This window comes from Pteronotus mesoamericanus, unplaced genomic scaffold (genome assembly GCF_021234165.1).
Source record: "Pteronotus mesoamericanus isolate MK-2021 breed Mesoamerican mustached bat unplaced genomic scaffold, CSHL_Meso_final scaffold_85, whole genome shotgun sequence".
In the NCBI taxonomy this organism is placed as follows: domain Eukaryota; kingdom Metazoa; phylum Chordata; class Mammalia; order Chiroptera; family Mormoopidae; genus Pteronotus; species Pteronotus mesoamericanus.
In genome coordinates, this window is record NW_026555329.1 from 66,405,003 (window position 1) to 66,422,031 (window position 17,029).

Below are 17,029 nucleotides of genomic sequence, written 5' to 3' on the forward strand. Positions count from 1 at the left end.
CTGATGGAGCAATATGAAATTTCTAATGTGCACTCCAAACTGGGTACTTGAGAAAGGGGTCATATATTTAGCTTTAAATACACGTGCATATACAAAATAAAATATTGAGAAAAACTTTCAGGGAGAGAAGTAACTTCTTAAAGCTACATCAACATTTTTTCTGGTCAATTATAATTTGAAGTTTGAAACTTATCTCTGCATTTATAAAAAAAATACTTCAGTGCAAATGTTCTTGTAAAATGTTATCTTTGACATTTTTATTTTTGAAAAGAGAATAGCTGTTCTTTCTGAATATAATGCTTCATGCAGGTGTCTTACTAGACGTCTTGTCTACTTTGTCAGTATTTGTATGGCATTATTTAGTTTTGTATTTAAGACATGTTATTGACTCTGTTACATTAACAGAATTATTATGAATGTTTAAGAATATTCTGTTTTTAAATATTAGACTTTTTAAAACAGTTTTGAAAATGTCAGGCACTAAAAATTTGTTATTTAGTGAATGTCTTGTTTGCTTTTTGCCAGATTTAGTCCAACACAAGCTTTTATTGCCTTTGGTCAAGTCTAGATATTCCCTTGGAAGATACTGCATTTGCCAAAAGAAAATGGTGACCTGAGAGAAGGAAAGTGAGTTCATAAAGAACAGTTGTGTTTTCACTTTCAAATTGATTACTATTTTAGTTTTAATCAAGGAACAGAATGAGTAGTAAAAGTAATAAATGACATTTCTGGATTTAACATTAGAATTTGTAGATGTTCTTCACCTTAGTTCTTAGTTTTACTTGCAGAAATAGGGAGGGCTCTGTGTCTCTGTACAGATATCCATCTTTGGTGCTCCTTAAAGGAGGGAAGTTGCAGAATTTTAGTTTTAGTTCATCAGGCATTGACAAAATATATTGATTAAAAATTAGTTTTTCATAGCCTTCTTTGTCTATATTCACCCAGTAAATAGACCTTTTTTTTTCTCTCCCTCTTTCTCTGACGGATGTTTTTGAGGAGAGAGGTTATTCTCTGGATACTCAAGTTAGAGTGCAAGAAATCCAGAAGCAAGAAAAGACCAAATAATGCAGTCTGGTTCTTGAGTGGATTATTACTATAAGTTTTTATTTCAGTATAGTCAGGATACAAAACTTAGTTTTTAGTAAGGAAACTGATTGGGTTATCTTGTAGGGTTGCAGAATGGTTTCTATACTTACTCTTTAAAAAAATAAAGTTTTGCTGGAGATAAAAAGGAAGGAGGTAATATTGAATTGGGAAAAACAGATCTTTTGACAATAGTTTACATTTCAAGACAGGCACATTGACACAGTTACACAGAGTGCAAATGCAGGCAGCCTTTTTCAAAATCTTAAACACAGAACCTATAAGCAATAAAAAAGAGGTGTTATATAATTAACTTTTTATCTTTTTCGTTTTTTTCCCCATTTCTGAAACTCCTTAGAATCATAAAATGTTAAAATTGAAAAGACCTTGGAAGTCATCTTGAGCTACTTCTCCTCAGAATGGGAATCCTTTAAAAGCTCTTTAAACACAAAAGCTCTAATCTTTTTGTTTTGAAACCTTTACTTTGAAGAGGTCTACTTATTTCAGCCTCTTAGATTCATGGGCTCCCTATTGCTAAGAGAACTCAGATTATTTGTTGGCTCCAATTATTACAAAGAGTTGCCATAAATTCAACTGCAACTTCTATGAGTTTCTTCCAGCTTTGTCTGCTGGCAGGATATGGGATAACTCTATTCCTTCTTCCATCCAACTACCCTTTTGAAAACAATCTGGATCTAAATTATTGTTGTTGTTATTATTATTATTTTTAACCTGGGGTCCATGAATTCATGTGGCTGGTCTTCAGGGGATTATGTCATATGTAAAATAGTGAATATATGTGCATTTTTCTGGGGAGAGAGCCAGTAATTTTTATTAACTCAATGGAACCTGATTCCCCACCAAAGTTAATATGCCATACGTACTGGCATGGACTGGTACTTGCTTTTTGTTTTGTTTTTATAGTTTTAATTATTATTTTTTTTAATAAGCTTGTAGACTAGCCAGCTAGTCTAGCATCTCTGGAACCATTGCACTAAGTAAGTCTAAGATTCTCAGAACATTTCTTATTTCATTGAGAATTGTAGAATTTTTAGAGCTTTAGAGACCATCTGGAATACATATAGTTTATGGTGTATTTATAGTTAATTAGTCTATTAAAAGATTAAACTGGCCCAATGGGTGGGGTTTTATTTAAAAATATATTTCAAAATCTTGGCAGCCATCACAAACATTAAGAATGTGATGATGCTATTTTAAATCAAGAGTGTTCCCAAGATTTTTGTTTGTTAGGTTCAGATTTAATATTTGAATCTAACATAGGCATATGAATTATAATACTTCTCGATTAATTTTTAATCTGTAAAATTTTTAGCCTACTTAATTATTTCCAAGGTAGGAGAGTATAGCTTGGAATTCAGTCATTTATGAACACTGGTTTCAAATACCACATCTACATTTTGAAACAGTTTGAGCCTGATACAACTCCCTCTCTGTCCCTGCTGCCCCTGAGACAAAACTCCTCAACCAACAAGCCTGTTTTTTCAGGAAAGTAATATCTGAATAATAATATAAACGAAATGACAAAGAGCAGCTTAAGATTTGGAGATATTTCTCAATGGGCTATGATTACTTCACTTTTATAGAAGGAAAGAAGTTTACGATAGGACTACTTTATGCTACAAATGTCAGATGAGTAATATGAGAAGAGACAAGAGACTAAAGTGAAAGAAAACAGGAAAATGAAATATGGCAGTGGAAATGAACATGTTCTATTGAACAATAGAAATGGCAAGCAAAAAAAAAAGCAAGAATCAGCAATTTTCATTTATTTATTCCTCTCTTAGTATCAAAATTATTTGAGTTGGCTTATAAACAGAGATATGTATGAAAATAGAATGCTTAAAACAAACAGAGGGTGTCGTTAAAAACCGAAGATTTAGTATACCTGACATCTGGGGCTCAAAAAGCTGCTTTTCTCGCAATATTTTAACTCCCTAAAGATATATTTCCTGTGTGTGTATTAGGGAAGTACAGAATTAAGGAAATCAGTAAACAGCCAACAGCTGCTCACACCCTGGCTTGAAGGCCCTTAAAAGAATTAGAGTCCATGTTCCTGTTGCCAGCACAGTTGTTCTTAGCCGTTTTTGACTCCTAAAAACCTCAGGGATGGGAAATAATAGTTATTCCATTAGTTACAATGATTTTTAACTCTAGTTTTTATTTTAATTTTTTTAGATTTTATTTATTCATTTTTAGACCGAAGGAAAGGGAGGTAGAGAGGGAAACATCAATGTGTGGTTGTCTCTCATGCGCCCCTTACTGGGGACCTGGCCTGCAACCCAGGCATGTTCCCTGACTGGGAGTTAAACTGGCTACCCTCTGGTTCTCAGGCCTGCGCTCAGTCCACTGAGCCACACTAGCCACGGCTAGTTTTTATTCTTAATAAACTGGCAGTATGATTGTGTATTGAGGGATAAGACCAGACTCTTGGGAGAGGAGAGCAACTTCTTTGTGGGGTTGGAAGAGTGTATCCTTTGGTTCAGGATCACTTTGTATTTATTCATTTAACAAGTATATAACAGGTGCCTCTATTAGACACAGTTTTTTTAAGTGCCAACTTAAATTGTGACTAAGAGTATTATTATAGAGTGGTTAAGAATGATTTGGATCCAAACTGCCTAAGTTTGAATACCAGATCTTTCGCTTAGTTAAGTGACCTTGGGCAAATTACTTAATCTCTCCATGTCTTAGTTTTCCTGATATGTAAATTGGGAACCATCATAGTATGTATCTAAAAGAGTTGTGGTGGGGATTACATGAGTTCCTCAATAAGTATTATTATTAAGGAATGCAGGGTTGTGTTGTTTTTTTTTTTTAAGATTTCATTTATTTATATTTAGAGAGAGGGGAAGGGAGGGAGAAAGAGAGAGAAACATTGATGATATACATCAATCGGTTGCATCTTACATTCCTGCAACTAGGGACCTGGCCCACAACCCAGGCATGTGCCCTGACTGGCAATCAAACCTGTGACCTTTCAGTTCACAGGCCGGCCCTCGATTCACTGAGCCACACCAGCCAGGGTGGAATGGAGTTGTTTTCATACTTACATATAATGCCATGACTGCCATCACAGTACAGTATAGCACTGTAACTTGTCTTATAGTTGTATCACTTTACACTTTGTTTTAAAAAGGATTTGAGATGGAACTGAGGACTCCTAAGGAATAAGCTGTATCCAAGCAGCGCAACAGAACTAAGATATGGGTATGGATCTTCTTGTTTTGAAAGGCAAAGTCAGAAACTTAAAAATGAGTGTAGCCACACCACAATATTAATCAGTTTCAGAACTTGTCAAATCCTCTACTCATTACATTTTGACAAGAAAAAAATGTTTCAGCACTTCAGACTGGCTCGGGACTCCTCGCACTTGCTAGAACTTACATGAGTCACATTTCTGTCTCACAAGAGAAAATACTTCATTATTTAGTACTCGTTGGTTTTGGCACTTATCACAAGTTTTGGAACAAATTAACGACTAGTACCGAGGTTCCACTGTATATACAAATACAGGGAATAGATGCTCAGTAAACTTTATTTCTCTTGTGTTGAAAGAAAGTCATTTACTTAACAGGCGGGTCACTGCTAGCCCAAAGTGTGCCATTGTGCAAAATTTTTAAAAATGCCTCTTTCATGGAAGGCATCATTCTATGGGTGCACTGGGGAGTAGAGTGCAGACTGGATTTTAGCCTCCACCCCTGCTTAGCCACGTGGCGTGGAGCTCTTATGCAGTAAGCAGTCTGTACAACTGTGCAGTGATTGTAGATCCAGTATTAATTTGCTTCTCTTTTGAAATACTTTATAGATACTGAATTGTATAAAGTGGTAGGACAATACTACATGGCATAGCCACATAAATCATAATTCTTAGTGTTCTCTATTAATAGTTCTCATTATTAAAATAATTATTTATTGTTTCAGATATATCATTTTAAATGTAGTCTGCCTTATATCAGCGTAAGATTTTTCTTCATTTTGGCCTTTATTTATTTTTTTATACTTCTTAATTTGAGATATTGTGGATTCACATGCAATTGTAAGAAATAATACGGAGAGGTCTATATAATCTTCATCCAGTTTCCCTGAATAACAACTTGTTACTATTGTACAATAAACACACAGCAAATCAACTTTGATACCATCGACTAACCTTACTCAGATTTCATTAGTTTTATAAGCATTCACTTGTGTGTGTGTGTTTGTATTGAGTTCTAAACAATTTTGTCATATGAATAGATTTGTGTGACCATCTAGTTACGGATATAGAACAGATCCATCACAAAGCTCCCTCATGTTGCTCCTTTAAAGCTACAGCCACCTCCCCTGGAAAACCCCTGGCAACCACTCATCTGTTGTCCATCTCTATCCATTTGTCATTTCAAGAATGCTATATACATCTAATTGTACAATATGTAACGTTTGACATTGGCTTTTTTCATTCAGCATAATTCCCTTGAGAGCCATCCAAGTTGTTAAACATATCAGTAGTTCATTGATACTGAATAGTAATGCCATGGTATAGATGTACCACAGTTTGTTTAACCATCCCTTGGAAAGTTGTTTCCAGATTTTGGCTATTATGAATGAAGCTTCTGTGAAAATTTGTGTACAAATTTTTGTTTGAGCATAAGTTTCTTTTTCCCCCCAGTTTCCTTGATGTTGAATTTTATCAAATGCTTTTTCTGCATTTATTGAGATGATCATATGTTTCTTTTCCCTATTCTGTTAAAGTGGTGAATAATACTGATTCTTGAATATTAAAGTGGTGAATTATACTGATTCTTGAATATTAAATTAGCCTTACACTTTTGGAATAATTTCACTTGGTCATGATGTATTCTCCTTTTTATATATCTTTGATTTGATTTGGTAGTATTTTGTTTACAATTTTTATGCATATGTCTATAAGGGATGTTGACCTGTAATTACTTTTAATGTCTACTAGTCTCAAATGAGTTCCTTTATTTTCTGAAAGTGTTTGTGTAGAATAGGTATTATATCTTCTTAAAGGTTTGGAGTAAAGCCATCAAGTGTTAACTTTTTACCACAACACTTAAATTTATATTATCTATTGATATCTGTATTAATCACTTTATCTTTCTTAATAAGACAGAGACTTTATCATTCATCTGCTTTCCTGTTTCCCAACCCCTCTTCTTACCCTCTCAATTATTCCTGTTGATATCATCTGATATTATAGTTTTGAATATTAGTAAGCTCTTGAGTGTGTTTTTTTTAAAGATTTTATTTATTTATTTTTAGAGAGAAAGAAAGGGAAAGAGAGAGAGAGGTCTGGAAACATCAATGTGCGGTTGCCTGTCATGCATCCCCTACTGGGGACGTGGCTTGCAATCTGCCCAGACATGTACCCTAACTGGGAATTGAACCAGTGACCCTTTGGTTTGCAGGCCGGCACTCAATCCACTGAGCCACACCAACCAGGGCTGTGTTTTGCTTTTTATTTCAGATTGGCACTTAAAGGTTTTACTGGTTTCTCTGCTATACATTTTTCTTGTACCTTGGTTATTATTCTTGGATTAATTTTTTTAATTCTAGATATGTATCTTTGCGCAATTCTTTCACCGTAAGTCTGAAGGAAGCAAAATTTTTGTGTCCTTGTACATTAAAACATCTCTTAATTTTGCTCTTACACTTGAATGAGAGTTTGAGTAGATAGAGAATTCTAGATATACAAAAGATATAGTAGATATAGAAAAGTATAGCCACTTGTCTCAGGACCATCTGTTGAAAAGGCTATCCTTTCATCATTGAATAGTCCTGTCACCCTTGTCAAAAGTCAATTAACCATAGACATCGGGGTTTATTTGCGGACTCTCAATTCTGTTCCATTGATATATATGATCATTATTATGCCAGTACCACATTGTTTTGCGTAATGTATCTTTATAGTAAGTTTTGAAGTCAGGAAGTGTGAGTCTTCCAGTTTAGTTCTTTTTCAAGATTGTTTTGGTTTTCTGGGTTCTTTGCATTTCCATATGAAGTTTAGGATTAGCATTTGTGCAAGAAAGGCAGTTGGAATTTTGATAGGGCTTGCTCAGTTCTCTTTTATATCTTTTAAGAATGACTTTCACTTTTTCTTTCTGTACTATATTCTTGTGAATTTCTTGGTGACATTTTTCAGATTACTTATTTAGTTTGTTCTTTATATTTTTTCAGTCCTTAAGTTTTCAGTTCAGTGATCAAAACTTAATATCCAAGAGTTCCAATTAAAAGGTTTCTTTGAAAGTAAATGTTATCTTGCCTATATCTGAAGATATTAATTGTATTTAATCTAAGGTCTTACTCTGGTTAATTTATTAACTCTCTCTCTTTGGTTGAGTTCTTCTGTTCGTCACACAAATGCCTCTTTTTCATGCTCAAGTCTCGGTTTTGTGCTTACTCATCTTTGAGAGTCCTGGTCAGGCTTCCAATGAATGTGACATGGTGTATCGCAGTAGGTCTCCATTGATTTGTGGGTAGCGATGGTGTGCAGTGAGATGGAGTGTGCCAGTTACCAGCCTTCTTCAGTGTGAGTGTCCCCACTTCTGCCTGGAAGTTTATATCGACCCAGGGCTCTGCCCTATCTCTCTCATCCAAGACTTTATAACTCACTGTTTTTCCTGGCGGAGTGACACCTTTATACCTTACTCTGTAATGCTTGGCCCAAAGAGGTAAAAGGGTTGGAGAGATGGACGTGCTTTGTAGCTTCTTGCTACCCTCCAATCAGTTATGCTGTGAATTCTATAAATTGTTTTCGATCTTCCTGCTGTTTTCTACCTCTGGGCTTAGTTTGTTCTGAAGGCTGCTCTGACCATTTGCAATAACCCTCTGCTATGGGCATGTAGGATTGTGGTTTCCTCTTTTAAACTGATTCTATCAGCTTTTCATCTTTCAGTGGTTCCTCATAGTTTTAGTCCTAAGGGCATTGTTTTTTTATTACAGATTTTTAAAAAATGGCATTTTTGTTATTTGCAGGACTTTGGGGGAATGGGAGCTTGCTCGCAATGTGCTCAGCCAACCGTCTTGATTCGGTCAACGATTATATCATTTATAATGAAATAAATTTAATAAAAAGGAGAAAAAATGTAAAAATCTAGCAAAAAATGAAATATTGATTAAGTGATTGAAGAAATTATGTTTTTTCTTTTGAAGAATAGATACAATCATAAATGAAGATTGGCAATTTAAATGCATAAAAATTAAAGCTTCAATAAACAAAACTTGAGACCAGGGATATATTTACATGATGTGGGAAAGGCATATATTATTATGTTGCTGGTTTCTCTTTTTTTCTTCTCTCTAAGAGCAGAAAAAAAAAAAAATTCTGCTCTTTGAGAAAAGAAAAAAAAAATGGGTTCTGAAGTCAGTGTCTATGGTGTATTCATAAGCTCCAGAGTGTCAACATTAGCCCATGCCTATGACAGACTTATGTTGGGTGCTGAGGGAGAAACAGGCCAACGATGTTTGACAGAGCCCTGAGAAGACATTAGAAAAGATTTTTGATTATAAGTTTGTTAAGTAATTTTCAATGTTATTTCCTCAGTGTTACTCTAAATTTGTTTTGTATTTTTCCAACATAATATACAATAGTATATTATAGAATTTTTGGATAATATAAAAGAAGTGATAACCGTCAACCTCAGTCATAGTCACTGTTAACATTTTGGTATATTTCTTATAGTATTTTTTAAATCATAGCTTTAAAACAACACTAAAGTAATATGGTATTATTTTTCTTCCGGTCCAAAAGTAATCCCTACTCAATGAGAAAATTTTGAAAATAAAGACCAGCACTAATGAAAAAAAATCACTTATAATAACCACCCAAATATAACCACAATTAAAATTTGATGTATATCCTTTCTGTATTTTTCATGAAAATGTACACTTTTTTCTTTTTTAATATGCTGTCATAATCTAGTACTATTTTGTACCTGGCATATTTATTTTGCAGTATATTGTGAATGTTTTCATATGTTACTAAATATTCTTGTATATGCTTTTTAGTGTTACATAGAATATGAACATATAAGTTAAGTATGTTTATTTAGCATACTTAACCATCTCCCTGTCATTGGACATTGAAAGTATGTCTGATTTTTTACCATCATAAATAATACCATAATGAGTATCTTTGTCCCTACATTTTCCCATGCATCTATGATTGCTTCTTTAGGAATAAGTTCCTAGAAGTGGAATAGCTGGGTAAAAGGGTATGTACACCTTAATGCTTCTGGTACATAATGTCAAATTTTAAGCTAATTACTTGTTATATTCTGTCTTGTATTGCTATATAATTGTTTTATGTGTCTGTCTTGTCTTCCTAATTAGAATATAAGCTTCTTAAGGGCAAGGGAAGTTTCTTACATCTTATGTATCCTTTGACAGTGTGTGGTTTACAATGTTGGACTTACGAGTAATCAACAAATACTGCATTGATTTAAAGCTGTGGTTTTACAGGCTTTTGAATGTCTTATATAAACCTGTAAATTGAAAAAATATATGTATTTTGGGGATACACATAGGCTTACAAATTTTCTGTTTTTCTAAGAAAGAATATAAAAAATGAAACCACCTACCATTTCCTAAACCTTCATCTTATAAAATAAAGAATGTTTAGTAACAAAAAGTTTCTAATCGCTGAAAAAAAGGGCAGGCTTTTAAATGGAACATTTAAGCTTAAAAAAAACCCAAAACACCTCACTGCCTTATCCATAGTTTTCTCATTTGGTATTGGACTGGTGAATCTTCACTTAACCAATTTGTGGTCTGTAGACCAACATTTGGGAACTATGACTTAAAATTAAAAAAAAATTATTTATTGATTTTTGGAGAGAGAGAAGAAGGGAGACAGAGAGCGAGAGAAAGAAATACCGATTTGTTGTTCCACTTATTCATGCGTTCATTGGTTGCTTCTTGAATGTGCCCTGACTGGAGATTGAACCGGCAATTTTGGCATGTCAGGATGCTGCCCTAATCAACTGAGCTACCCAGCCAGGGCCTGGGAACTACTGATTTAAAAGATTTAACGGATTAAAAGATAAATCCTTTTGCAGAATAAATCATTCTTCCCTTTGCCCGCAAGTCTGTCGTCTTCACAATGTTAAGTACATATGCACAAGTAATGCCATTTTTAATTACACAGTGTACAAGTATTACAGCAAACAAACCCAGACTTTGCTGATGAACGTTGACATATATTTTCAGTTGCCAAAACCAAAAACTATGCGTTTTCTAAGAAATTGGAGACACGTTAAGTGTGATATCGTGGAAAGAAGGCAGGTTTTAGAGTCAGACGGCCTGGGCTTGAAGCCTGACTCTGGCATTGTCACCTGTTTTCCTTTAGCTCTCTTACTTATTTTACGTAAGATAAATCTTCCTCAAAGACTTTTTATAGCCCATTATAGCAGTTACTTCACTGTAATGAAATTGTTTGTTGAGACATCTGCCTTCCTCATAAGGAGTCATAGCTTTCTTTCCCTACTCTATCTAGAGCCCAGCCTAGGGCTCAAGGCATAGCAGGTGCTAATGAAATGGTTGTTGAATCTATGCATGATTGATGCTAGGATGAAATGAGGTAATGTGTGAAAGCTCTTTGTAAACTTTAAACTCTATACAAATGTTAATTGTTTTTATTGCTAGCAAGAGCTATCTTTGGGAGCTATCAAAACTTTGGGAAGAAACAAAATTACCCACTTCACAGTTCTATAATGTCTCGCATTTTTCTTCTATTTTAAAAGAAAACAAGTTTTAATTGGGTTAATGTGGAGCTAACATGCTCCCTGGGAAGGCAGATGAACCCCTCTACTCCTGGCCAATGGAAGTACCAAGAGATTATTTCATATTTAAAGAATGGTGCCCATATGTTATCCTCTTAACCATGTAACTTACAAAAGGATTCTGAACCTGAAAGAGAACAGGAAACTATATTATGCTGAATTAATTTTAATCAGAGCTCCTAGCTCCTTTTTTTTTTTTTAAACATTCACTGACTTTAAAAATGTTTTAGTTTCTAATCTGTTTGTAAAGCTCGTGGTGAATTTTTGCCACAAGATGGCATTGGTGATTATTGAATGCATGTTGAATTAACCGAGAATTCCGAAAAATGATGCACATAATTGTTTATATTCTTTTGGGGATGAGCTGAAAACTTTCATCACTGCTTATATATTAATTTTGTATTGACTTCTAAAACAGGGTTAAATGCTACTTTACATCACTTCTTTCTGTATTCAAGTATTGTTTTGTTTCCTGTTTTTCTGTCTTTATAACTACAGTAACTATGTATTATTTGCTATGTGTTGTATGTGTCTGACTTATTGCTGATAATTGTGGTAACAGGTAAGAAGAAAATACGATGGGACCCAGTTAGGAGGCGCTTCATTCAGTCCTGTCCCATCATAAGGATCCCTAACAGGTTTTTGAGAGGTGGGTGATAACTAGCAAGAGATCTGTGCTTCATTTGGGTTAAAGGGAACTTTGAATGAATTTTCTAAACTCGAAACTCTGGTTTTTAAAAATTGTCTAAACAGCTAAAATTGGAGTAAGAAAAGTCTAGAACTTAATTTTAAGCCCGTGTTTCATATTGACTACTGCTGGAATTGTAATGACAAGCTTTAGGGAGTTGGAATCACTTAATATGCATTAGATAGTAGAAATAAATCACTCCCTGATATCAGTATTATTCCACTGTAACCATATTAAAAAGAACTTTGAATAATTTATCAAATATGGGTGTGGGAGTTTTCTAACTATGATTCTAAGGAAAAAAAGATTAATTTATATGACTAAAATTAAAATCCTTTTATGTAAAAAATCATAAATAAAAAGATATAAAGGGGGGTATTTGTAACAAATGCTTAATATTATGAATATATAAAAAGCTCTTATAAATTAATAGTTTAAAAGCAAATGCCCACTAGAAAAATAGGTGAAACAATATGAATAGGTAAGAGAATATATATCAATTTATAAAAAAGAAAGTTCAATAAATCTGAACAAATATTTATTTTCCCTATTGTTATAAACATAATTAAAATAATAGATACCATTTTCACCTGTTAGATTCACAACGATTAAAAATAAGAATACCCATTGTGGCAAGGTTATGGGAAAGTGAAGCTTGTGTGTTAAAGGAGGTGTAAATTTAACACAGTCTTTTTGGATTAAATTTGTTATTGTGTATCAAAAGGCTTAAAAATATTCACATCCTTTGACCTTGTAATTCTTACTTTTAGAAATGTTGCTTTATGCTCCATAATGAAAAAAGAAAATCTCAGAAGAGAATTGAAAACTCTGGTTCACACTATTTCTAGATTTACAGATTGTCAGGCAAGCATCCTTAATGTTGTAATATAGACTTTACTAAATGATTTTGATTGAAGAGGTTATTTAAAAAAATAAAACAAACCAAGGAAAAAACCTTGCTGCTGTTATAGACGTTTCCATATCTAGTACGTAACTTATTTTTAGCAGCCAAACTCCAGAACATGAAAATAATAAAATCTATCTTAAATGGGTGAAGAAGATAAGATACTTAGGATGGTGTGCTACCTTTTAGTGTCAATAAATTATTTTGTTGGTATAAGTTAAGATGTAATTTTAGTGTTACGTGACAGAAGGACCATTGTGCACACATGTGGCCAAGCAGGCACATTTAGTTCTATAACTTCTTTTCCTTTTTTTTGATTTATAAATTAGAATGTTAATTTATTGATTTACAATAAGAAAACTAACTTTGACTAAATTTAAGTATAATCAAGAAATTGTTTAATTAGGATATACAGTTTAATGTAATATCAATTTTGTACAAACACAAACATAAAAAACAAAGTAGTGAAATAATGTTATACCTGGAAGGCAGGATATTTTATTTTCTTTTGTGTATTCTCTGTTTTTCAATTTTTTAATCACGGAAAAAGAGATTAGCACAGGTAAGTTTTCCACCTTTGATTATTTTGTAAGCCCTAAATTGCCTCAAACAGTGGCTGAGGAGGACGGCCTCTGAGGTGCTGGGAAGAGTGAGGTGGGAATAGGCTCAGGGTTCGCAACATCCAGGTCCCCAGGGACGGCCTCGACTTCAGTGGCCTTGTCTTAGTTCACACCTACTTTGACCTGCTCGGAGTGTTTGATGCTGTTGACCACCTGCACCTTCTTAGAGTTTTCTCTTCCTTTGGGTTACTTTACTGTACAATCCTGGATGTTTTCTTCCTACTTCTTTGATTGTTCATTCTGTTTCCTTCACTAGCTTCTTTCTTCCTGCCCACGAAAGGTGGTTATTGCTTCAGTGTTCTGTCCTCCATTATCTCCTTTGGTTATCTCATCAGCTTTCACAGACTTAACTATCTTCGTTCCTTCGTTCGTTCCTTCGTTTGTTCATTCTTCATTCTTTCAGTATTTCTTGATTGCCTGTTAAGTAACAGGCACTGTGCTAGCTCAGTGATCTAGATAATAGAGAACTAGGTAAAGAAACAGATGTAGAATAATTTTAGTGTAATTCTTTGTGATAAGTGTCCTGATGAGGTAATATGGTATGGGATCATACAGAAGAGGTACCTGGCTCAGCTCAGGGGAGGAGGGAGAGAGGAGTGGTCATTAGGGCGACTTTCTCAGAAGAGATGTACTTAAAGACTGAGTGGGTGTTAGGAAGGGACGGTAGGAAGGCCTTGAAACCATGGGAACAACCAGCTGGAGTAACGGCAATCGGCAAAACAGCATGGTCTTTCAGAGAACTGTAGGAAGTTCAGCTTAGTGGAAGAGAATATGGAGAGAAGCTGGAGAGGCCCCAAATCAAGTGGGGCATCACCCAAGGGCAGTTTTGAGGACCTGCTTGTTTTTTTTTTAATTAGTGAATAGATTTAATTGAAAGTCCAGTTACAAGGTTTTTACGGTTATCAAGGTAAGAAATGATGGCAGCTACAAATAAGGCAGTTGTAGTAGGAATAGGGACTAGGGAATTGATTTGTAGCCTAACGTAGTGGAATGAGATGAGATTTAATTAATTGAAGAGGGGGAGGGAACAGTTAAGAAAGCTTCCAGCTTTCTGGTGGACCATTGTGCTCATTACCAAGCGTTACATAAATGGAGGAACAGGCTGAGGGGAAAGATGACAGATTCAGTTTTATCTCCTGAAACCAATAATAGTGTATCTTTGAACAGTTACTCCAAGAGTTGTTTCCTGGAAAACCTCCTTTGAAGGCATTTTCTTTGTTCTCATGCACCCTCTGTACCCGCCTGTATCATAGCACTTATCACACTGAATTACAGTTGTTCGTTTACTTTTTTATGCCGGCCGTAGACTGTAAGCTCTGTAAGGGCAGGGGCAGGGGGACAGTGCCTTTGAGTGGAATTGAATTATTTATAAGGCCACTGTCCGGGAATAGGATGGGACTTAAAATTTAGTACGTTCTCAACTTCTCTCTGGTGGTGATGACAGCAAACTAATGAGTTGCTGAGAACATCAAAATGCTGTTGTTTAGTGTTTACTTAGATTTAAAAAATACTTACCTATACTTCTGATTTCCCCTTTTGAGACTCATTTTGGGAATCCTCTACATTACCTCTGTTGATACTGATTGAACACAGTTGCATAGGGTTTGTTTTCTGCCACTAGATTATTTTACTCAATCCTGTATCTTCTCTAAAAGATATTACTACCAATTAAAATTGTGTGGTATGAAAACAATACTGGTATAGTGAAAACAATGAGTTTCTGCTGATGGACCTAACGCACCCATTTACTTTTCCATTCTTCTCAGATATCACTGAAAATGACAAAACAGACATATGAAAAAGAATAAATCATAATTGTATTGAAAAAATGGAAAAGGGAGGCTTTGAAGCCAGATTACGTAGGTCTGAATCCAGGCTCTGCCATTTACCAACTGTGAGACTTTGGGCAAGTTACATATTTTTTTTTTGTCCTCAATTTCCTCATCTGTAAAATTAGGATGATGATATAATAGTATCTACTTCCTAGGGTTGTTGTGAGGCTCAAGAGAGATAATATGAGCAAAGCACTTAGAAGAGGTTTTTTGGGTTTTTTTACAAGAGTTTTTCCATTTAGTCAATGTTTTACATTTAGCCAATTCATGTTAGCTGCTATCATTCTTATTATTGCTATTATACCAGAAAATTGGTAGAATTTCAGGGTAATAGAAAGCAGTTGGAATTGTAATGATTGAAAAACGAGAACAGAATAAAATGCAAGCTCAAATAGGTGCTCCTGCTGCATGCTAGAAAGTCAGGAGAATTTCTTAGTGGGGCCCCTTTTCTGAAACTCTAAGCTTGAAGTCAGCAAATGTAGAAGAAAGGAGAAGGTTCGGGGAAGAAAAGCATCAGAGCAAATAATTAAGAGACTGCCTCTAAAACAGTTATTTCCCTACTCCCTCTCCCTCTTCATATAAAGAGCTCTGGCAATGGCATTAGTACTCAGGACAAAGTTAGAGGACAGCTCTTGAAGCAAAGTTCGGGATGTGCTTTGGGGAGGGTTGACAAGCAGTGCTGTCATGAATTGGGGCTGGAGAGCTGGTACAAGCACAAACCAGGGCTTTAGGTAATGGACCTCCACAATAGTGCAGGGTGAGGCGGGGGACAAGTGGGGGAGGGAAAAGAAATGGAGCTCCATCAAGGATTAGGACCATACCATTAAAGGACCGTGCCATCTAAACTGCAGCCCTCGTCATGTTGGCAGTAGTGAGGAAAACCACTTTTGCTCCACTTGTAAAGAGAAGCCTGTCACAGGCGTACCGCTTACCTGCAGGGACCCGCAATCCGACAGATCTCCCGTTGGGAGGTTTGGAGACGGAGTAACACAGCTGTTGAGGAAATTCATATCTCTTACAATTGCCAATCAATGGAGTCCTTTATTTATTAATATGAATAGGTGATCAAAGCCCACTGGACATTTGAGGGAAACTAGACTTAAAAGACTAAGATGAATGAATAAAACAGCTGACCATGGAAGAAACAGAGGTAATAAAGAAGCAGATTAGAGCTTTAGGAAGTTCCAATAATAGGAAGTTTCCTTAAAGTCAAGAGTAAATTGGATCCATAGATAAAACAGCTGCTGTGGAGAAAGAGGAATAATTAAAGAATTAGTTCTATATTGAAGACTTGATTGCTGAAATAAAAATGCAGTTGGAGGCTTAAATAATATATAGGCTTAAAGCCAATCTTTATGAAAATAAAGGAAAGGAAATATGCAGACCATAAAGTGAGAAGACCAAAAAAGAAAGTACATGAGAAAAATTGTACTTTGAGAATCATTACATGTGATCCAGTTCCCATCTTATAGAGTTACAGAAGGAAGGCAGCAGGAGAAAATAAACAACATTTCTCTATATTGAAGAATGACTCTGAGTTTTCAAGTATAAAGAGCCCACTAAGGAACAAGCTGGAAAATTGGTGGGGGGGAGAACAGGCACCTGTCTATATATTACGGAACTATTATGATTCCAGAGATCAAATACAGGTTACACAGAAAGACTGAAGACTAAGAAGCAGACCGGTGTTGCATTTCTCACCTGCAAACTGGTTTGTTTTCCATGTTCTGAGGGAAAATTATTTTGAAGACAGAACTGTGCCCAGCCTCACTAATGTTGAAATGGGGGTCAAAATAAATGAGAATTCTGAAAGTTTATGACACACACCCTTTTTGAGAAAGTTACTCAAAGAGGTACTCCTGGTTAAATGAAAAACAAATCTAAGAAAGAGGAAGTTTTGGATATAAGAAGCAGTAGTGTGTAAAGAAACACACAGTAAAACTTAAGAGTTACATTTAAATAGAGCGACTGTGAAGCCTAGTGTGATTGTTAAGAAAAGATTTCTGAATATATAGAGGAATAATATAAATATATATGTGTGTGTATGTATGTATCTAACATTCTGTAACTAACATTTCAGGTGATTTAAAGAAATTGGGATA

General features: G+C 35.0%; 1 protein-coding gene across 3 annotated transcripts in view; it reads left to right on the forward strand.

Annotated features, from left to right (window-relative positions):
* KLHDC10 (kelch domain containing 10) overlaps nt 1-17,029 on the forward strand; it is a 54,923-nt gene that overhangs the window by 13,101 nt on the left and 24,793 nt on the right. The window contains exon 2 of one of the 3 annotated variants that reach the window (XM_054564319.1): nt 11,446-11,532. The exons of the other annotated variants lie outside the window; for them this stretch is intronic. Coding sequence (XP_054420294.1) covers nt 11,446-11,532 — 87 coding nt within the window. The remainder of the gene's footprint in view (nt 1-11,445; nt 11,533-17,029) is intronic. 3 annotated transcript variants of the gene reach the window in all.